The sequence below is a fragment of the Humulus lupulus genome, chromosome X (assembly GCF_963169125.1).
Source record: "Humulus lupulus chromosome X, drHumLupu1.1, whole genome shotgun sequence".
Classification (NCBI taxonomy): domain Eukaryota; kingdom Viridiplantae; phylum Streptophyta; class Magnoliopsida; order Rosales; family Cannabaceae; genus Humulus; species Humulus lupulus.
The window spans coordinates 65,983,023-66,007,745 of record NC_084802.1 but is presented as its reverse complement, the minus strand read 5'-3'; the positions used below and the strand labels follow the sequence as shown (position 1 = coordinate 66,007,745).

The window sequence follows — 24,723 nt, the reverse complement described above, 5'->3', positions numbered from 1 at the left end:
TGAGACAATTTAAATTTTTCCAACAATAACAATGTTTGATTGTATTTAGGTCTTTTTCTCAATAATATTATAAACGACTCAGTAATTAATCCATGTTAATTGACCTTTTTAATGAAAATTATCCATTAATTTTTTTTTTGAGGTTTTTTTACTTTATTTATATAAATGAGATGAGCAAAAAGTTGTTAAAAGAACGATTTTTTATAAAAAAAAAAAATCATAATAATTACGTTTATCTAATGAAATCAACCTTTTTCATAAACACTTTCAGATGGTAGTGGATGAGTATTATTATTAATTTTAACTCCAACAATACAAATAAATAAAATTTAAAATCGAAAAGTTTATCGTTTTTCATTAATTAAAAGGTCCCAACAATTTGGAACAAAGTAAATAAAAAAATAAAAATTAATAATAATGAAATTGAAAGCACAGCCGCCTCAATTTCCTCCAGCGTCCAAGGTCCAGGATCCACCTCAACTTCTACTGAGACTCCAACCTCATTTCTCCTCGTTCTCTCCGCTCCTCATCTCTTTTTAAAATTCTCCCTCTTCCTCTTCATCCCAAATGTTCATCTCCTGATTCATTCTCTTCTCTTTTCTTTTCTTTTCAAGGTACGTAGTTCTTTCTCTATCCATTTTCCATTTCTGCTAAATGTGGACATTGTGTGAATTTTTAATTGTTGATTACAATATTTTGTAAGACTTTGGTATGGAACTCCATTTTTATCTCCATTCTCGCTCAAATTTGGTTTTACATTGATTAATGTGCATATAAAATAAGATTGTAGTTTCGGCTATCATTTTATGATTCTGAGGTGCTCTAAACAGTTTCAACTTAAAATTCAGTGGTAGAATAGAATTTGTATTGGTTGCATTTTAGTTTCACTTACTTGTGTTATCCATCTGCATCTCCAACTCACCTTACCTGTCTCTTATGGAAGTTTTAGAAAGTGGGTCTTACAAGAATGACACTACACTAACTGGGTTTTTTTTTTTTTTTTTTTTAAATTCTCAGCTTTGAATGAATTTAATGGTAGAGATCTTCTCAAACAACGTTTTGAGAGCATACCGACTTATTTTTTTCATCCAATTTTGTTCATAGGATGCTATATAATTTGGGGATAAATGTGGTACAGGTTTTGGTAGAATAGAATCTATGTTTGACATAAGCTGAATGACTGGCATGAAATTCTACTTTTCAGGGTTGAAAAGGGTAGATTCCTTTGGTAATATTACAGTCCTGAAAGGATGAATCCCTACATTGTTGGTGTTGTTGTTCCTCTTGTTGTCTCTCTTATTCTTCGCAATTCCAAGACGGAGAAGAAACGAGGGTTGTCTGTTGATGTTGGTGATGAACCTGGTTATGCAATTCGAAACCGTCGGTTCACTTATACTGTACAAACAGCATGGGAAGGCATCACAACTCTTGCTGAGCTTTTTGAGCAATCCTGCAAGAAGTACCAGGAGAAGTGCTTCCTTGGAACCCGTAAATTGATTTCGAGAGAAGTTGAAGTTACAGAGGATGGAAGATCCTTTGAAAAGCTTCATTTGGGGGAGTATGAATGGCTTACATATGGGAGAGCATTTGAAGCTGTGTGCAATTTTGCTTCTGGTTTAGCTGGACTTGGGCATAACAAGGAAGAACGAGTAGCAATCTTTGCTGATACAAGAGAGGAGTGGCTTATTGCGTTGCAGGTGCTATGTGATCTTGTTTCATGGATATTAGTTTTCTCCTTCAGCATTTCATATGTTTTTGATTAATTTTTTTTTTTTGAAATAATGTTTTCTGCTACATATTATGCGATTTAAATTTTCACCTACACTGTATGCTACTTCCCAAATAAAATTTTAGGTGGCAGTATTTATAGAATCATAGGTAATGATGTAAATAATGATGTTCATGTAAGCATGAAATCTGTAAATTTTAGACCGTTCTCCCATCCATGGTTTTCTTTTAGATTTTTATCAGGGTTATGGCTAACGTGTTTTTTTTTTTTGTCAGGGTTGCTTTAGACGCAATGTCACTGTCGTCACCATATATGCATCTTTGGGGGAGGAAGCTCTTTGTCACTCACTAAATGAGGTTCTATATTTCTCTCTTGGAGTTCTTTATTTTATGCACCAAGTTTGACGGAGTACTACTTGGTTCACATTTTACTCAAAACAACTTCACTCCACTTTATTTTCTTTTTAAATTCCTAGAAAAGCAGGTCAATGCCTGCTTCCTTGGAAAGGCCTTCCAAACAGATTAATCACTTCTATAAATTCTTCCAATCACTTCCAAAAATTACTTTTAAATTATAAAAGGGCTTCCAAAGCCATGCCGAACATTCTGTTAAAGTGCTGTAATTTATGCTTGCACGGACTACAAAATTAAATTTTAGGAGTACAATATTGATAGTAATTGTATTTTCAGCATGTAAGCATTATAACCTGGTATCGGAGCCTTATGTTCAGTTTTGCAACATGATTTTGTGTCTGCAACATTTGGTGCATTTCTTTGTTTGTGTTTTACACTGAAGCAGATCTTCAAAGTTTACTTAATAGCTTACAAAAAAATTATGTAGGTGGAGTGTATGGCTGGTTTATCTCCCCACATTATAAGTACTTTTTCACATCATTGCTAGTAATTAATTTGAAAGCCATAAAAGAAAGAAACAATATGATATTACTCTGGCATTAAAAGTGCTATTATCTAACTGATATCTGAGAATGGTCACGTGTTTTTATGAGGAAGCTGTAGAAGAGTCCTTATTTCTTGCATATTGTAAAAATGTTTGGTAATATTCTTCAACAAACTTATTAACAAACTTGAAAAGAAAATTTGTCATCTGATTTTATTTGTTTCCTTTATGATTTTTTAGAATCTGGTAAAATGTTTGTTGACTTTTAACGCCAACAATCTTTTTGTTTAGTTTATACTTTACATCTCTTCTGTGTAGTAACTGAGTCCAATGTATCGAAATGAAAATATCTATCAAGGAGAAAATAGCATAAGGTTGTTAATCACATGCTGATCAATTAGATTAGGCAACCAGGTATCCGGCCTAATAGGTGTGGCTAGTGACTACTATTCTTGTTGTTTATATCTCACTAGAGCCAGTTTTACTTTTACTCTGCACGCCTAGTAGTAGTTCTTATTCTAGTTTACTTTTTTCTTCTCTCCAGACAGAGGTTACAACTGTAATCTGTGGGAAGAAAGAACTGATGAAACTTGTGGAAATTAGCGGACAACTTGACACAGTCAAGCGCATTATCTGTATGGATGATGAAATCCCTTATGTTGGTTCATCTGTTGAGCAGAGCAGTGCCTGGAATATAACTTTGTTTGCTGATGTGGAGAGACTTGGTCGAGAAAACCCCATTGATGCTGACTTACCTGTTCCTGCTGATGTTGCGGTTATTATGTATACAAGTGGGAGTACTGGATTACCTAAGGTATGAAGCATCTAAGTTATAGGTAGTTCGCAAAATTATTCTCCAGAAAAAAAGACCTTGGACCGACCAATGCATGTTATTGAGATTTAGTTTTCATTTTTCTTTGAACTAGGGATAAACTAGGGATGACAATGGGTAGTGTATGCGTACTCTACGAACTTTGTAAAAAAAAAAAATTCTATCCATACCCTACCTTAGGACGTTGGGTACCCACTGCTAATCCTACTCTAATAAAATTTAAAATATAAAAAAAATATTTGAAAAACAAATCAATATACTATACTTATAAAATTAAATTGAATGAAATATAGTGGTATTAAGTATTAAGATAGTAAATGCTATTAATATAGTATACCTTATATATTTATAAAGTTAATAGGAATATAATATAATGTATTAGAGATCGTAAATGCTTTTATAGTATAAAAAATATTAAATACTAATACGATACATTATATTTATATTTAGAATATGTATGTAGTATATAAATTATAATTCAAAATATATGTTAATTATTTACAATACATATTGTATAACGTGTATTTATATTTAAAAAGATATACTAATGTATGTATATATCTTTTAATTTATCTTATAAAATTTTATTTTTTGTATTTTAAAAAATATATTCATATTTCATATATTCACATAAATGTTTATATCTCTATATATAAAAAAGTGTGTATTTAACGGTTTTTCTTGGTTTGAACAGTTTTCAAAATATTCTAAAGGGATAATTGTGGCATAAGTACCCAATGTTTGGGCTTTGTACGCGGCATAGACCCAATGTTTATTTTTAGTGGCAAAAGTACCCAAAGTTAGTAAAACTGTAATTCCGTCAGTCTCCTCCGTTAGACTTCGTTAGGCAGACACGTGTCACGTTTTTATTGGTCCAAATCATAATTATTTTTAAACATTGGGTACTTATGCTGCGTACAAAACCCAAACATTGGGTACTTATGCCGCTAATATCCCTAATATATTATTGAGTTGGATCAATCACGAAGTGACACGTGTTGGTCCAGTCATCACGAAACGGAACCTAACGGAGGAGGCTGACGGAATTACAGTTTTACTGACTTTGGGTATTTTTGCTACTAAAAATAAACATTGGGTCTATGCCGCGTACAAAACCCAAACATTGGGTACTTATGCCGCAAATATCCCTATTCTAAATATTTAACGGAATATACTTTTAAAATCTATTAAAAATAAATATTTATTTATTATATTAATATAAATTCAAATATCATTATTATATATAATAATATTTAATACAAGACTAATTATTTAATAATTATATTAATATAAATTTAAATGTTATACAATATCATTATTATAATACTATATAATACAAGATTAGATATTTAATAATTATATTAATATAAATTCAAATGTTATAAAATATTATTATTATAATATTATATAATATATAATTCCAATAGAATAACTATTTAGTAATTATATTAATATAAATTCAAATATTATAAAACATAATTATTATAATAATATTTAATACAAAACTAGATATTTAATAATTATATTAATATAAATTCAAATGCTATAAAATATCATTATTATAATAATATATAATATATAATCTTATTTTTATTAAATTTTTATCATTTATATTTAAAAAAAAAATGTTATTTTTTATTACTTAATCTAACTTTTATAAATATATATTCATATTAAATAAGGGAATATACTCATTTGGTACCATATGTTTTTGCAAAGTATCATTTTGGTACCCTCTATTTTCAATAATGCTCATATGGTACCCTGTATTTTAAAATTGTATATATTTGGTACCCTAAACTCAGATTTGATTGATAAAATTTTGTCAATATGATCAAACTGTCATCAGTTATATGTAATTATGTAATTAAATTTAAATTTGTAACTTACATAATTGACAACAGTTTGATTAAATTGACAAAATTTTATCTATCAAATCTAAGTTTAGGGTACCAAATATGTACGATTTTAAAATACATGGTACCATATGAGCATTATTGAAATCAGAGGGTATCAAAATGATACTTTGCAAAAACATAAGGTACCAAATGAGTATATTCCCATTAAATAACAACAAATATTATAAATACATTATATGCAAATGTCGTATGTGTACAAATAGTATATCTGTCTAACCACATAAGAATTTAGATTAACATTTATCTTTTATCAAGAATAAGTAAGCTTATTCTCTAATTATTAATGTGTGATTTTAATAATATCATAAATGTTTGTGATCTAAAATGTTATCATATTATTTTTAAAAAAAATCATAAATAATGTTTTAGTTAATTTTTCTTTTAATATGTTTATATCATTCTTTTATATATAATATTGTTTATTTATTTAAAATTTATATATAAATCATAAAACTTAATAAAACTAAGGAAACGTGTATTGCACGTTGTTTGCACCTAATATATATATACATGCAAAAATATAATGATAATTGGTGACATAAGTACCCAATATTTTCATTTTGTTGTAGTTATGTACCCAATCTTTATTTTTTGGCGGCAAAAATACCCAATATTACCAAAACATTGATTTAATTACTACCATTTTTCTTTGTTAATTGCTTACTCAGTGAACACGTGTTAGTATTTATTGATACGTGTTTCTTTGTTAATTTCAATAATGAACTGACACGTGTTAGCTGAGCTAGCAATTAACAGAGAAAACAGAGTAAGTTGTAATGAAATCAATGTTTTTGTAATATTGAGTATTTTTGTTGCTACAACAAAAAATTGGGTATATCACTACAACAAAGTACAAATATTGGGTATTTATGCTATTAATTACGCTATATATAATTAGGTAGGGTAGGGTAATAAGGTTAGGTATACCTATACTTGCATCAGGTACATGTTTTCGCACCCTCAATCTACCCTAAATTATCTGGTAATACCCTACCTTGAGAAATCAACCATGGAAAAAGTGACAAAAAACACAAAGAGGCTTGAATAAGTTGAGAAATTGTCAGAATTTTCTATTCCAACCCACTAGGATAATTGCTTGATCATTTATTGTATTTTTTAAAAAGGAAATTTACTCATTTGGTACCCTATGTTTTTGCAAAGTATCGTTTTGGTACCTTCTGTTTTCAATAATGCTTATATGCTACCCTGTATTTTAAAATTATACATATTTGATACCCTAGACTCAGATTTGATAGATAAAATTTTGTCAATATGATCAAACTGACATCGGTTATATGTAATTAAGTAATTAAATTTAAATTTGAAACTTGCATAATTGACAGCAGTTTGATTAAATTAGTAAAATTTTATTAATTAAATTTGAGTTTAGGATACCAAATATGTACGATTTTAAAATACAGGGTACCATATGAGTATTATTGAAAACAGAGGGTACCAAAATGATACTTTGCAAAAACATAGGGTACCAAATGGTTACCTGCCATTTTAAAAAAGCACAGTCTCTTGAAGACATTGTTTTATTATAAGTTTTGGGATCTTCCACTTGAAGAATCATAGGTATTTTCCTTATTTTTTCTTCTAGATTTCCTTCTAGTAGGTAGAAAGAATCTTTCCGAGAGTGTCCCATTTGATCCCAATTCCTTAAACCTTTGGCTCCTCCGAGATAATGTAGGTTGTTTTATATTATTGTTGTCAAAAGTACAAAGATTAATCATTCCATCATATGACTAACACTTTCCCACAAAATTGCCCAATTTTGACAAGATGGGCTTTATGGATTCAAACATTGCTTTGATACTGAATTTGCCCAATAAGTCTCCACTCACCAAGTTCATATTCATTCGGGAGCATATAGAACATTGGCAAGAGTCATCTTTTTACCAGATTTTACCAGATGTGTAGAACATGTCAATGTAGCCTCTTCTAAGCACCTTGAACTTTTTTTCATTCTCCATTTGGATCTCATGTCCTTGCATCTTCAAAGGTCTTGAAAATAGTTTATCATAAGTTACATGAATTGTAACACAAGTGTCATACCACCATTGTTACACCTTTCCTTGGATGACACGAACCTCACTCAAAGTTGCAATAGTCTCATCATCAATTGCATTAGCCTTGACCTCATTATGACTCTTTCGAAACCTACAATCACTTCCATAGTGGTCAGCTTTGCCAAACAAAACACGAGCCTTTATTGCTTTTGAATTGTCCTCATTCTTCTTGGAGTTTAGGGGGTTCTCGGTCTTACCAAGGTGGTTCTTATTGTTCTTTCTCCTAGGATGGGTAGGCTTACTTACTACATTGGCCTTAGAAGTTCCTCCATTAGATTTATCCTCCTTTTTATCTCTAGAACGAGATTCTTTTTCAATCCAAGTGTTTTGAATCTCCTCCAAAAAGTATTCGTCACTCTTATGGAGAATCTTCTTCCTATAACCAAGGTTTTAAAAATCTTATTTGGGAACCGATACGTTTTCCCTTAGCTCCGCGAGGCGTTAGCCTCTACAATAAGAACAAAAAACTTCATAAAATATCATAAAACTCATACAAACAACGCATAATTCCATAATGATATAAAATTCATGAAATTACTTGTTACAAGTCTTAAAATCATAAACTAAATTCATTAAAAGAAGACATATTCCAATTCAAATGTCTAAGAAGTTGTCATTTTCACGATCATCATCACTATTGAGACTTTTTGAAGAATCATCGTATTGTATAGCTCGATCATCATCTTCATCACTCTCAGCTCCTTCAAATTCATCGTCCTCTTCCAAATCAATTTGGATATATTTTCCATTTCCTACATCATAACAAATAAATATGAATAATTTATAACATACACTAAATCTAGTCTACTCTGCAATACTAAGTCTCTATTTTATAAATATATAATTGCAATTTGTAATGCTAAAAGTCTCTACTTTATAAATATATAATTGTAATGGGTTCTAAAAGTAACTTTTTTTGTGTGTGCTTGATTTCTTTTTCTCTTTGTTGGTGCTCTAGAACTTTTGCCCTGAGCCCGAATCTCAATTGCCTTGTCAACTTCAATTGCTATACTATCGCCATCTTCTTCATCGTTTGGGTTGGCTTGAGGATTTGAGAAACTTTGTCCAAATTCTCTATTCCAATCTACTAGGATGATTGCTTGAGGATTCTTCAATGAGTGAATGAGAATTGAGATGCAATAAGCCTTTAAATTCTTCAAGCAGAATTTTTTGTAGAGAAAATGGTTGATCTTTGAGAGCTAAGAGTGCAAAAGTGTGATCAGTCACTTTGAACTATCTAAGATCATTTAAATAGTGTTAGCACCGACCTACGCAAGTCTCACATGTTGCAATTTAAAAAATGCAACTTTTGGAGCCAAGTTTTCGAGAAAGTGGCAATATTGCTGCCTTTGCACGTCTTGGCAATGTGTAGCAGCCTTTGCGTGTTCCAGGCGACGTATCGCCTACTAGGTGGCAACATGTCAGCATTTGTATGATAATGTCATCTCTTTGGATTTGTGACGCGTTGCCTTGCACATCTCAGGTGGCGTGTAGCCACCTTTGTGTGTCCCAAGTGACGTGTCGTCTCTTTGGATTTGTGGCACGTCGCCTGTCCCCAGGCGACGTAACGCAAGTTCACCTGAATTTTGACATTTTATTTTTGCCCAAATCGTCCCAAAAATTGTCAAATTGCTCCCAACATATATTTAGATGTGTTTATAAGTATCAATGTATTCTTCCAAACTCAATTTTTTTAATTTTTGATGCCAATTACTAAAATTTAAAATTCACGCCAATTTGTGTGTAATTTTTTTAATAACATTACTCCTCCTTGTCTATTGTTTTATTTTATATTTAACTTTTCATAACAATTTATATAATATATATACATACATGTGTGTGCCTAATTTATTTATCTATAACTTCCTTTATGGCTTTTAATGGACTTTGTTGGCCACAATGGACATGTTTGGCCAAAGCATTGGTTTATTCTATTCACGTAATGAGTCTTACTTGAATTTTCCATTTTGTGCAGGGTGTAATGATGACACATGCTAACGTCCTAGCTACAGTTTCAGCCGTCATGACAATTGTTCCTGGCCTTGGAAGCAACGATGTCTATATGGCATATTTGCCTCTGGCTCATATCCTTGAACTGGCTGCAGAGGTATGAAGACTGCAGTGGCAGGTTAAATTGTTGTAGCTAATAAGTAATAACTGTAGCAGTGTTGTGAGAATTTGGTATCTATAATAATACTTATTACATGATTATTTTTTCTTCATTAGTTTTTAATTGTTTTCTGTTTATTTTGAAGAATGTAATTGCTGCCGTGGGAAGTGCCATAGGATATGGATCCCCTTTGACACTTACTGATACATCAAGCAAGATTAAAAAGGGAACGAAAGGTGATGCCACTATGCTGTTGCCTACTCTAATGACAGCTGTCCCTGCAATTCTTGATCGTGTTCGAGACGGGGTGCTGAAAAAGGCTAGTAAAATTTGATGTCTATGCAAAGTATTTTTACTTATCACCCACATCATACCATTATATATACAAGGAACAAAATAATCGCTGCAAATCATGCCATTTGTGAAGATCTGTTTTGGAAGTTATTCAAGTCACCATAATATAACTAAATATAGTACAAATGTACAATGTTCAGGTAAATTCAAAGGGCGGGTTATCTAAGAAGTTGTTTGACTTGGCATATTCTCGTAGACTGTCTGCAGTAAATGGTAGTTGGCTTGGGGCTTGGGGTCTAGAAAGGCTTCTATGGAATTTACTTGTATTTAAAAAGGTCCGGGCAATTCTAGGAGGCCGCGTCCGCTTCGTACTATCTGGTGGTGCTCCTCTCTCTGGTGATACTCAAAGATTCATCAATATATGTCTTGGGTTAGTTCTACTAGCAGTGTTTGCTTATTTTGCATAAAATAGGCTTAGGAACACTGCATTTGTTATGTGAATTTATATGAAAACTTTTTATCTTAAGTGTAATTAGTTTTGTTTCTTTTGTTTTTACTACAAGTTCTTGGTTGATATGGTTGAAAAAGCATTGAATATTGTTAGGTAAATATTACTGTAGTTATTATTATTATTATTATGGGGGGGGGGGGGGGGGGGGGGTCAGTGCAAACGTCATGGAAAGTTATAGCTTCTGGGTTGTTAACCCCCCACCACATGAAAAAAAAAATTATTATTATTTTTATAGTTACCAGAGAACAGGATGCAGTTTAAATTTTTAACTGAATCTTTATTATTATTTAATTCAATCTGTTGCAGTGTTCCAATTGGGCAAGGTTATGGTCTCACAGAAACATGTGCTGGTGGTACATTTTCTGAATTTGATGATACATCTGTTGGTCGGGTTGGGGCTCCACTTCCTTGCTCCTTTATTAAGGTGAACAATATCTTGAGAATTCATTCTTATTATGGACAAACTTGCTTAACATTTTGTTGGTATTTTTCATTTTAATTTAAAATTACATACAAGAATTTTTGTTTCGGCTTTCTTAAACATAGGCCTCAAAGTTCAAGATAATCATTTAATACTCTACAGAATTTTTTTGAGTGTCATATATTACTGATATACATGGATGGATTTTGTGGTAGCCAGTCCTTAAAAAATTCTACCTGGTGGGTAAACCAAGTAAATGATTTGATTGAAAGAGCTCAAAGAAGCATTAATGTTCCCAAGATGAGCTGTTTCTTTTGGATGGCTTGATATTTCTAATCTCTCTTTCCTTGATACTCCGTTTAACCTGGTTAATTAGTTAGTTTTCAAAATTTGGAATCCTCTTTACTATTTCTAATTCTTTTCCTTGTACTATATTTGTCAGACCTCCTAACAACTTGTGATTTTGGTGAAATGATTTTAGGTGGTCTCGAGTTCAAAAGTTGCAAGTGGCAATTACACTGAGTTCAAAGGCTGCTTGTTTAAATATTAAAAACCAACTTACTTAAATTCTTAATAGTTTCTGGTTTTGTGATAAATCATTTTGGAAATGGATGTATCCCTATATTTTTTCTGTTGCGTTCATCATAGTTGGTTTCTTAGTTAAGCATGGTCAGCAATTGAAAAGAAGGCAACTTAAAGAAGCTAATTTTAGAAATCTTATCAAACATATATGACTATTGTCCTTGAAACAGTATGAAAGTGTTGCCTTAAGGAAGTTTAGTGTTTATGATTATGAACAAACAGCCTTTTAAGGAAGTCTGAGACTTTTAGGCGGTCTTATCATATTTTTGCTGCAATAATTATGCACATGACCAGCCTCTACACCATGCAGTCCATCCTTCCTAGTTCTTACAAATTGATTTCATGCTGTTTAAAGTTAATGAAATTTATTTACATTGCATGGGGTGTCTTTGTATCCTTATTCCTATTCCGCAGTACTACATTGAGTTGGAAAATGTCGACTTTATCCTCTTAACTTTTTTCCCTCTTTTATTTCTTATCCAGTTAATTAATTGGCCTGAAGGTGGTTATCTTATAAATGATTCTCCAATGCCCCGTGGGGAAATAGTAGTTGGTGGTCCAAATGTCACACTTGGGTATTTCAAAAATGAAGAAAAAACAAAAGAATTATACAAGGTAGTTTCAATATTATAATTCATCTTTTTTTCTTTCAATGGGATTACCTGCCGTTGCCTGAAATTGTTAACTACAGCTGTATTTCGGTTTTAAAAGGTTGATGAGAGAGGGATGAGGTGGTTCTATACAGGTGACATTGGGCGGTTTCATCCTGATGGTTGCCTTGAGATAATTGACCGTAAAAAGGACATAGTCAAACTTCAGCATGGAGAGTATGTTTCCTTAGGAAAGGTATGAACTTGCAAGAATAAATGTAAACTTTTGTCGGATAACCTCTGGGACTAATGGTACCATACAGGTTGAGGCTGCTCTCTCCGTGTGCCCCTATGTTGACAACATCATGCTGCATGCTGATCCTTTCTATAGTTACTGTGTTGCTGTTGTGGTGCCTTCTCAAAGCACATTGGAAGAGTGGGCCTTGAAACAAGGAATGTCTTTTACCGACTTTGCTGACCTGTGTGAGAAAGGAGAAACTATTAAAGAAGTCCATGCATCACTTGTAAAGGTACAGTTTTCACAGATTTTATTCCCATGATTTTAAACTTGGGATGAAAGTAATGAATTAAAATATTGAGCCTAAGGAGGAGGCCTCAGGGCTCCCTACTCTGTATATCATATAATCATGCAATCATGCCTTCTACAAAACAAGGTACCAAATATCAGTGTTTTGACTCCAGCTAAAGAAATGAGTCGTCATTTGTAAAAATACTAAAGAAAGGAGTATTGGATCCATGAATGGCGTCCAGAAGTTGGTTGTGTATACATTACACATGATTGTATGTAGACCATACAAAGGTCTTAGCATAAATGTATATCATCCTCTTATGAAATCTAGATTGTTTCTTCAAGTGTATGTTGTCACAGTATGCTAAACATAATGATTTAGCCTGCCGGCCCTTGATACTTATTTTCGAATCAGCCTCATTTTAACCATTTGAAAGAATTTTGCGTACCTTCATCAGGTGGATTGACAACTGTATTTGTATAATCCACAGGTAGGAAAGAAGGCACGTCTGGAGAAATTTGAGATCCCTGCAAAGATCAAGTTACTATCGAACCCGTGGACTCCCGAGACTGGCCTAGTTACCGCAGCTCTCAAGATCAAAAGAGATGTCATTAAAAAGGCTTTCACTGAAGATCTCTCCAGGTTATATGCATCCTAAATGTTGTTCCAAGCTGGCTGTTACTCTTCCCCCTCAAATTTTCACTTTAACTTCTGTAGATACTTTTCATTTTTGCTGTATTTCATTAATGCCAAGAGTTATCAGTAGTAAAATCAAAATGACAAATTTTGAGTTTGTAGAGTTTATTTATTTACTTCTCTCATGGAAAGCTACAATGTGTCTGAGATGCTGGAGATTCTAATAAATAACTAGGTAAAGGTCCACACGAGGAATAGAATCCCTCTTTAATACTCAATCAGAATACAAATGATGTTTTTGGATGCTTCAGTCTTAGTCCAACCTAAACTAGTGTATTGTTGAAACAGAGAAGAAAAATAACTTAAGTAGTGTCTTAACAGAACATATAAATATATAACGCCACTTCGTTGAATAGTCTTTTATAATTTGGAAAAGAAACTCAATAATAGATGTTACATAATCATAATGCCTGTTCATTTTTGGCCATAGAGGAAAAGTCTCTGTTACCTTACAGAACAATTAGCGTGATGGTGTTGTGTTGACTCAACCTGGTTAGGCCGTTTGGAGTGACAAATTCAAAAATGTCTTTAAACCGCACTTGTACTGTGTGAATTGTCAAAAGAGGCTCAACTCAAACCGGCCAACTCACACACCAGACATTCTTGTTGAGTTGTATACTTCATTAAGATCACAGGTAATTTTAGGCCTTTGCTTCATTCCAAATCAACTCAAAATGTCGGCAACGTTTTAGAAAATATAAAGATGAAAAAACTAAAACCTTGGATGGTATTTTTTGAAAATGAATAGATTTAAAATAATTAAAGTTCTTTTATCTTTGGAAATCAAATAATTGATCTAAGTTTCAAGAATGGTATAAGAGTAGTACCCACGTTTTATACCTTTTAAGTTTTTTGTTGGAAGAGGAACATTTTCCTTTTTGAATAGTTGGATTGATTAATTTATTTAGTTAGGAAGGTGGAGGCTACCAGGCTTTGATTAAAAGCTTTTTCCACACACCACCCAACTTAGAAACTGAGAACATATTCATCACTTTTACAAGAATCAGGACGTCCTTATCCCACTCTGCCGGTTCTCTTCATCATACATTGATTGATGGAAATCAAAAAAAGAAAAGAAAAGAAAAATAAAAGAAGAAGAAACTTCCTTTGTGCTTTACAAAATATACGCAAAACCCTAGATTGCTTATAAGGTCTTAACTCTAAAATGTACATCTTTTATCCCCCAAAAGGCAGAGGAGAAGGAAACCCCATAAAGTTGCATATAACTTCTTCTTTTTTTTTTAAAAGAGAGAGAGAGAGAGAGAGAGAGAGAGAGAGAGAGAAAGAAAGAAGGGACTACACAATGAAGTGGGGAAGAGAAAGGAGATATTGCAAATTGCAATCCAACTTCTTTTTCCTACTGATGTGAACCTCACTTAAAGCCAACCGAAATAGAAACTGTCCCCACAAGAGGCCACCGCCATGTGACCATTAGTTTGTTTGTTTCCATCACTTTTAAGCATTTTGATCTAAACTTTATTTTTTCCCCATGTTTAAGCTCCATAGCAGTAGCCCCTCTCTATCTCCATCTTCCCCACAAAAAGCCTAGACCCACTATGTGCCCATTGCTGACAACCTTTGTGAGGAGCAAATATTTGTAAAGGAAAATTGATAAAGAAACATTTAGACACAAAAAAACATACACAAGGGACTTGATGGTATTAGATAAAGGAAAGTTTTGGTTTTTAATATTTTATTGAATTATAACACCAAGTGCCAATTTGAAGAAAATATTACCTTATTTAAGGAATTTTTTCCCTTCTTCTTTCTTTTGTAAACACTTGAGAAGTGTATATATATATATATGTTATTCATTATTTCATGCATAGATCTTAATTATCCATTTACATAAAAGGCATTTTGATAGTACCCCACTCAAGTTTGGTTCTTGAGGGCAATGGGATTATGTTTGTGGAGTTTTATGCGGCAATTGGGTGTTTTTTTTTCCAAGTGAATGAATCACATTAAGAATGAAAAAGAAGTGGAAGGACTACTTACTACTATTGAGCTAATTGTCTAGTTAGAAAGTATATAAAGTTAAAATAGCCAGAGAAACCCATTCAAAATATGGTAATTAGCTCCTTTAGATGTAAAAGGAAAATATACTTTTGTATGAGTAAAAGAGAGAGTCAAAGAGGCTAAGAAGTCTACATACATATACAACATGTATGGTATGGAAGAGAAATTTGAATGGGTGTTTGTTTGTGTATATCCGGTAAAAAATGAGTAATAGTATGTAATCATATACTAAATAAATAAGCTAATATAATATTAAAAAGGGCTTGGATGATCTCCATTTTGGTAGCTATCTAACTTCTATTTCATATCCTGCCTATTCATTTTTTATTTATCGATTATATAAGTGTAGAAATTGTATAAAGTTGAAATATTGATTTGATCATATATATAAAAAAAATAGATTAAAAAAATTTGTTTCTTGCCAAATGGAATCTATTACCTATTATTAATATATATATAAGGTTATTACCATAATTAATTTAATATTAACCATTAGATTAAAATTAATAATTTATATTTATATTTGTTAATTAATATTTCTAAAAATAAATTTTGATTTTTAAATTTGTTTGGAAATACTACATAATTACATGGCGGTCATATATTTATTAAATTACAGAATTAAAAAAAAATCTTATTTAAGCATTATATATGAAAATTCAAAATTAATGTAGAAAAAAAATCTTTATCTATAGGTGACTTGCTATACGAAGCCACTATGTTGCCACATTATCATAATTGTTAGTATCCATTTATAGATAGTAACCATTGAAAAATCTTCCATATATATATACATATATATATTAGGTGGAATCAACGTGCAATGCACGTTTGTTTAATTTTAAAGTTGTAAACATTATCTGTTTTTAGAAATTAATAATAGAAATAAAATAAGAATAGAATAGTCATGGTGTAGACAGTAGTATATATGCATCAACTATTTTTAGTTTCTAATATATCTCACAATATTCTTTGGTGAAGTTGATGAAGAAAAAGAGCTTCAATCACTTGATAAAAAAACAAATTATCATACAAATTTATAAGATAAAAAAAATGATATTTATGCCTTTGTATTTTAAAATAAATGATTTAATTATCATAAAATATCTTTAAAATATTCTATTTTAATTAATTAATTATTTATTTTTTGTTTAAATTTATGTTTATTCTAGTTTTTGAATTTGGCATTGACAATAAAAAATTATATATTATATGTTTAATATAATATTAAGTTTAATTTAATATTATTTAAGTTATAAAATGTATGGTTTTATTATTTTTAAATAATTATCATGGTAAAATATCTCAAAAATATCTTTTTTTAATTTGTTTAATTATTTATTTATTTAATTTTATTTAAGTTAAGTCATATTTATAATCTACCGTTAAATATAATAATATTCTGTTAAATATAAGAATATTCTATTAAAGTTAATGGAAAAAAATAAAAAACCGTTAAAACAAGAATTTACGTTATCTACACACTTTTTATATAGAAGAGATATATTTCCCAAAAGACCTAATAGGAAATTAAACTTCCTTCACTAACAAGTGGGAAGGTGATTACATTTGAGATGGGAAAATAAAAAATGAAGTATGCTCATTCTTTATTTTTTTTTTTTTAAAAAAGAAAAGTTTAAAACATGCTTAATTAAATAATTTAAAATATTCCAGGTTTAACTAATAAATAGCAATTACATCATACAAATTAAAAATACGAACAAAAATGTTATTTTAAATAATTAAATTAATGTTGTAGAAGTTTACTATTTGGTAAAAGAAAAATTAAAAAAGAAAAACTTATACCTATCTATTTACTCAATATAAAATGAATGTTAATTCGTGATAACCATAATTAGTATGGTTTTGTTAGTGGTTTATTTTGGGGAACTCCATGAAATGACCTTATTTTATAGGGTAATACTAACTCTAACCCCACATTAATGTTTATCATATTTTTAACCTTATACCCATGTGAAAAGACTAGCTTACCCTTATTAACATTAGGTTTCTTCCTCCCATTTTTTCCCTTCCCATTTCGTCTTCAGCCCCTTCTCTCTCACAAAGAGAATAAACACTCTTCCTTCTCCCTCTCTCTCAAATCATCATCAAAGAGAAATCATCACAATTTTTCTTCTCACGAAGCTTTGGAAAATGATGTAATCTATCATAATTTTTTTTTCTTCTCACCCAAGTTGAAGAAGATTGAAGATTCTCTCAAACTTGAAGAAGTTTGAACATTTGATTTGATAATGAGTAATTTTTTTTTTTATTTATAGGTTATGGGTGTCTTGTGTAATAGTTTAAATGGAAATTTGGAACTACTATACACTAAAAAATATGTGAAAAAAAATAATTTTATGTTGAGATGACGAATTTTCGAATGATTTTCGCGATTTAGGTCACTGTGTTCACACTTGGTTCGCATTTTCGCGATTTAGATCACTGCGTTCACACTTTGTTCACACATTATTCACACTTTGTTCACACATGATTCATACTTGGTTCAGACTTGGTTCACGAGTACTTAACACATGATTCACATTTGGTTCACATATGATTCACACTTGGTTCACACATACTTCACATGGGTTCACACACAGTTCACACACGGTTCACACACGTTTCACACTTGGTTCACACATGATTCACACATGCTTGCTTCACACATTTATTTCTTATTTCTTTTGGCTAGTTTTACCTAATAACCTTTGAATTTCGAACCTTTTGTCATATGTTATACAGGTCAAACACATATAAATATTGTAGTGTTATATAATGGATCATGGGAACAAGTTTTGAACGAAGGTTGGTCATTTAGTGCTAAACAAAGCAAGGGTATGAAGGTGCCAAAGACTATCACTTACAATAGTCTTGTTGATCAATTGTATACTTTAATCGGAGCTGACAAGTCTCGTATTGATCCTGACTTAAATGTAATCTATCATTTTGGAAGTAAAGGTATCCCTCCATCTTTGATTAGTAATGATGATGATGTTGCTTTTTTTCTTGATGAGAAAGGAACATCTATCAATCATCGGACACCCCTATGTGTGTCTACTATAGAGAAGAGAAGTAATGATCCTTTGGTTACTAAAACACGTGAGTTGTATACTATTCCTCCAGTTGAAACCAAAGTGAATGCTGATTTTTGCATTGATGGCAATGAAGACAGTTGTGATGATGATAATAATGATGCAGATGGCAATGAAGACAGTTGTGATGATGATAATAATGATGCATTAAGCTTAGATGATAATGAAAATATTGATAGGCCTACCTGCAATGATGTACTTGTGAAGCATAATTTACAACAGTCAACCTCCAATGAAGTATTGAAGAGCCATGATTCCTCAAATAATAGAGGTCGTAAAGTAAGACAGGTTGGTGAAGATAATCTATGGAGTACTCCACTTTTGTTAAATCAAGGGGAAAAAGGCTCTACTTCAGCCTCAACAGCTCAATTACTGACATCTTCTTTGAGTATCAATTCGTGGGAAATAAAAGAGGGTCAAATATTTGAGAACAAGCAAGAGTTGAAGATGAAACTCCATCTTTATGCATTAAAGAAAAACTTTGAGTTTAAAGTAAAGAAGTCTGCGAAAAATATATGGTGTACAGTATGTGTTGATGATAAATGCAAATGGAGGTTGAGGGCTACAAAATTGGTTAATTCCAATATGTTCGAGGTTCGTAAATTTTTCGGTGAACACACATGTTCATTGGATGTTCGACATAAAGATCACCGTCAGGTATCCCCATGGCTTATTGGACATGTCATAAGGAGAAAATTTGAGGGTGATAATGTTAATTACAAGCCAAGGTCAATTGTAAAAGATATGAGTTTATCATATGGAGTTCATATGAGCTATGCTAAAGCTTGGAGGTGTCGAGAGCATGCATTGGCTTACATAAGAGGTACACAAGAATCATCATTTTAGAAACTTCCCTCATTTCTATACATGATGGAGCAAAAAAAATCCTGGAACTGTTACTCATTTGCAGATGGACAATGAAGGTAGGTTCAAATATTGCTTCATGGCCTTAGGTGTTTCTATAATGGGGTTTAAAACATATATTCGCCCAGTTATATGTGTAGATGGAACCTTCTTGACTACTCGGTGTGGAGGTACTTTGTTATGTGCCATGGGACAAGATGCTAACAAGCAAATATATCCAATTGCATTTTCAGTTGACTCAGAGAATAATGACTCATGGTTGTATTTTCTACTGAGGTTGAAGGAAGCGATTGGTGAAGTGGAGAATCTAGTATTCGTGTCTGATAGACATACTAGTATAGCAAGTGCCTTGACTAAAATTTTTTCTGAGGCACACCACGGTGCTTGTATACATCATGTTAGCATGAATATCCGTGCGAAGTTCAAAACTGACCATTGCCATGAAGAATTCTTCCTTGCAGCGAAAGCTTATAGAAACCGAGAGTTTTTACGCCATTTTGAGAAGATTAAATTCAAAGATCTTGCAATTGCTCAATACTTAGAGAATCAAGTGGGTTTTGAAAAGTAGGCTCGTTCTTTCTTTCCTGGTCATCGATATAATTTAATGACTACAGGTATTGCCGAAAGTTGGAACAATGTCATTGCTGAGGCACGTGGGTGGCCAATTACTTGTCTCATGGAATTTATGAGGCACACTTTACAAAAATGGTTTTTCGAGCGTCGAACTGTAGCATCAGCAGCTACAGGTCCTCTTGCCACAGAAGTGGAAGCTGATTTGCGAAAGTTAGCAGACAAGCCCACTACCTCGTTCCCTTTTCCATCTAATCAGTATGAAATAACAGTATTTGATGGTGATCTTGATGGAGATGTCGACCTGAGGAGGAAAACATGTAGTTGTAAAAGATTTGATTTGACAGGTCTTCCTTGTGAACACGCTCTAGCTGGTGCTCGAGATCGTGGCATTAGTCCATATAGTTTATGCTCCAGATTCTACACAGTTGAAGCGTGGTTGTCATCCTATGGTGGATCTGTATATACGCTGGGTAATGAAGAATCTTGGGTGATACCAAATGACATAGGAAGTATGATGATAGCTCCTCCTTTAGTGAAGCAGAAGGCTGGTCGTCCAAAGAAGAAACGACGTTTATCAAAGGGTGAGAAGAATAGAAAACAACATAGATGTAGTAGATGTAGTGTCCTGGGCCACAATCGAGTGACGTGCACCACTGTTTGTCCCCCGCCGTCTAGACATGCTTAGTTTGTACTTTTATTTTTTTACTTTGTACTCTTCAATTGCGGAATTTGAATTTTTAGATTGGTTCAGTAATACGACTTTTTGTGTTAAAGTTTGTTGTTTCAGACACACCTAATTCATATTCACACTTAATTCACACCTAATTCACACATAGTTCACACATTATTCACACATATTTCACACGCGATTCACACATAATTCACACATAATTGACACCTGGTTCAAACTTAATTCACACCTAATTCACACATAGTTCACACCTGATTCACACATATTTCAATCCCGATTCACACATATTTCAATCCTGATTCACACTTAATTCACACCCAATTCACACATAACTTAATAAGATAAAAGTGACAAAGATTTATCCATTCCACTATTAAGATGAAATAAACGAAGTCATTCAATACCATTTAATGAGATGAAGTTGACATAGTTTCTTCATACATCCAAAAGTAAGATACATATATTTAAATAAAAGAAAACTATGGTTGTAAGTTATGGTAAAACAAATCTACACAAGTCTTTTTTCTAAAGAAATCCATGTTGTCGTCATTTACTTCGGATAGCGGTTTTTTGGCTAGCAAGTACTCCAGATGTTTGATGACATATACCCCACAATCGCCACTGCAAAGGAAATAAAGTTTTTTAATTATTGGAAGAACATAATGATTATTTGCAATATAAATATGGTTAACAGAGTTATACCTAGTTTTGGTCTGTGGCACTTTTTTTGTGCCAAGTCTTGTGAACTCAAAACGCACTTTCTCTGCTTGTAGTTGGACATCTTTCCTATGGCTTAACAACCCACTGGATTGAATTAGAAATGGTAGCATTTTTCCCCATCTGCTCATTTTATTCTCAAACTCCTTGTTGGAGACCACAGTGATATCAGAGTCATAAGCTTTTATAAGATAGCTTGTCAATGATATCTCTAACAACACCCAATGTGTCCCAAAAAATTAATCGGGGTAAACACATCGTCAATGTCTTTCCAACTCCTTTTGAAATTGTTATCATCACCTACCAAGTAATCAAGCACTTCTTTTGGCCAAATGTAGCTTGATTTGATTTTCCTCTTGTTGAATTGTTCCCAATGTGGTTCGAAGAACTGTTGGAACATAGAATCCACGATGGTGAATCTTTTGGAGTAAGTTTTCTTGTAAGTGTACACTCGTTCTTTCATCAACGCTAAAGCTGCATCAATGTGCTGCATGCCAAATATTATAAGTATATATACATCACATTCAAATTATATATATTTAAAAAAAATTTATTTTAGTAGTCTTACCAGTCCCTCCAGCCATGTACGTGGTGTAAGTAGCTGAATAAACCATTTCGCTGTGCACGAACCAGCCAAGAGAGAAATAGGCTTATCATTATTTTTTAAACCAATTACCCATTTCTCGAAACGTCTCATTTGCTTTTCGTCATATGGCTGTAGGGGATTAATTTCACAAGGATCAGTTACAATTGTCTTTGCTTTCTTTTTCTTCCTAGTTGGATTAGTAAACTCGGAACCAAAAATTCTTTTCGTTGGAACCCTCCTTCTCTTGAATTCCACCCTAGCCATATCTTTAGGAGATAACACCTTACAGCTAGGGCTATCTTCTCCAACAACGTGCTCCATAATAAATGTACGGTGTGGTGAAGCAAGATGCTCATCTGATAATGAATCCTCAGAATCACTACCTTTACGTTGCGAGAGCACTAATTCAATTAGATAATCCAACTTCTCCTCCATTCTTTGTTGGTTACTTTTCAAAGTGTCAATATCAGCTAACAACTTTTCATGGTGGGTGTTAATTGGAGTTGGTATCTCTTTCTGGTCTTGCTCGTGACGATGCTGTTGCGTAATTTTAAGCAAATAAAATGTGCAAGTGTACACAGTCGGCAACAAGTAATATAGTAGTAAGTTGAGTATCGTCTCCACAGGGATTGCAAAATCAAGCAAATGTAAAACCAACTAATCAACAATTTAAAATTAAAGGAAGAAATTATGAGAATGATTGTACTATCAATCTGAAATTAAATGACTGCAATTAAATCTATTTAAAAATATAACTAAAATGATAGCAAAATTGAATTCAAGAAAAAGTGTCTATGGATTAATAGATCTGAATAGCTATTTCCCCCTATGTTAATCTGCCCAGTTGTTACAGCATTCGTTCAGCAAAGTTGCACAGAGTTAACATAATTCTAAGATAAGCATGTGAGATTCTCCCAAAACTCAGTGAATTAATTCTACAACTTGATTTAATACATTCCTATATTTAATCAGGTTGCAAAACAACAATTACACACCAATTCTCAAGTTATACAAGGTAGCAAAATATTCCTATTTTACTCACTAAGAACAACCTAAACATGGTAATTCTCTTGCATCATCCAAGTTATTTGCACTAGATATAACCTTTCCAGAATCAGATCTAGCTAAGCAAATTGTTAGTCATGGCCAGTAATTAACAATCATTTAACATTCATCTCACTTGAATGAACAAAGGCAAGTTGCTAAACTCATGCAATTTTCATCATTAATTCATAACATCGGGTTCCATAGCCATTCAAATCTCAAAAGGATTAGCTCATGTTCAAACTGAAAATTACAACCCAAAACAGAAATTGTTCATCCATGGTAAATATCAGTTCACAAATTATAAAATCAAGAGTATATACTACAAAAGAGGAAATGTAGAAGAAAGAGAGTAGTAGAATCGTGTGCTAAATCCCTCTTCCTTCCTTGGCCGTGAGTCTCTTGGGTTTTTCCTTTTTCGTGCATATCTCTGCTTCCACTTTTTTCTCTCAATAAATTCTTGCTTTTCTCTGCTGAATAATATCTGTACTGTTTTTTTCTCTTCTTCCCCCTGTATTACGGCTGTACTCTCCTTAGGGTACTTTTCTCCTCTCCTTCCTTAATTAGAAAGCCCATTTTCCTTTCTTGGTCCATTAGTCCACGCCACCTCAGCCAGCTGACCTAATTTTTAAGTGGGTGCCACATAGGCGCTGAGATAAGTGAAGAAAGGTCAGTTGGCTCTTGTCCACGTCAGTCCCCAATTTCCAGATTTGCTAACACTTCGGCCTCCAGCATTTGAGCAGCATTTCCAACTTTTTGTCCCCTTTTTCCTTGTATTCCTTAGTTTCCCTTGGCGAGTCAAAAGTTCCTTTCCTAAACAACAAAACACACACAATTACTTAATTAATTACAATTACTACCAACAATTTACAAGACTCTTGAATTAACACACTAACTAGAAAAGAAAGGTAAAAACTAAACAAACTTACAAATAACATCACACTCATTACTCTTTTCACCCAAAATTCAAGTTCAAAGTTAATAAAAATAACTCTAAATCTTAGAGTTATCAGATGCCCATCTGCTACATCGGGCTTTGTGGGAGATTCCTCACGTTCTTCCCTTTCAAACTCCAATTCCACATCATCGTCTACAAAGCTAATAACACGTCCCATGAGTAGTTCATCTGGTCCTTGAATAATAGAGTCATGAAATTCTTTCTCTTTGGGTCTTGGATTGAGCGTGGCATTCACAAGATTCTACAACAAAATAATAAATTAATAAGGTATAAACATTACTTATAAATCACAAACTCAAATAAAATCTTAACGACTTACACTTTTTTTTCTTAAATACACCTTCAATATCTTTCTCTTTCAGCATTTTATGCGCTGACCAGCTAAGCATTCTTGGAAAGGCAAGGGGTTGTTGATCAGCAAATGCAGAGAACTTTGTGAAAATTTCATAGGCCCAATATTGCAGAGCAATGGCATAACCATAAATTGTGTACTGAGGTGCTGGTCTTTTTCTCTTTTGCTCAACATTCTTCAAGTATTTATTCCTTAGCCTTTCCATATCTTTTGTCAAGCCGAATAATGTCTTCTCGTACGATAATCTCCCCCAAGGATAGTTGAAGAAGTCATCTTCATTTTCCACCATGGAAAGGACATCAATAAAGCATTTCTTCTTTGGTTCACTAGGTAATAAAAGAGAGTCTACCAAAAAACATAGACCTAATTTCCATACGTCTTCTTTCACATCGCACCTTTTGAATCCATCTTCCAACTCTTTAGAAGACAAACATTCTTTATTGTTCAAGTATGTCTGGAGAAGTCTTTTACTCTTGTTCATTTCTTTATACTTTGCCTAATCCGGAGAAATTCCATAATTCAATCCAGTGTTCAAACCAAATTCACTAATTCCAAACCTTGTATTCTGACCACAAATATTAAAATTCAAGCAGTATTCGTTCTTTCCTCTACCAACAACTCTCCTAAGCAGTAACTAGTGA

General features: G+C 32.6%; 2 protein-coding genes across 2 annotated transcripts; both read left to right on the top strand.

The window, feature by feature from the left end:
* The first annotated feature begins 423 nt into the window (after positions 1-423).
* LOC133807105 (long chain acyl-CoA synthetase 9, chloroplastic) lies at positions 424-13,280 on the top strand. Its single transcript, XM_062245263.1, has 12 exons — positions 424-614; positions 1,205-1,697; positions 2,005-2,085; positions 3,171-3,440; positions 9,425-9,556; positions 9,705-9,878; positions 10,054-10,283; positions 10,671-10,788; positions 11,851-11,982; positions 12,079-12,213; positions 12,281-12,487; positions 12,978-13,280. Exons 2-12 carry the CDS (start codon positions 1,251-1,253, stop codon positions 13,143-13,145), a joined length of 2,094 nt encoding a protein of 697 aa, XP_062101247.1. The 5' UTR covers positions 424-614; positions 1,205-1,250; the 3' UTR covers positions 13,146-13,280.
* Positions 13,281-19,765: 6,485 nt separating this feature from the next.
* Positions 19,766-20,419, top strand: LOC133805910 (uncharacterized). Its single transcript, XM_062244056.1, has one exon. The coding sequence runs from the start codon at positions 19,766-19,768 to the stop codon at positions 20,417-20,419; it is 654 nt and encodes a 217-aa protein (XP_062100040.1).
* The last annotated feature ends 4,304 nt before the right edge of the window (positions 20,420-24,723 follow it).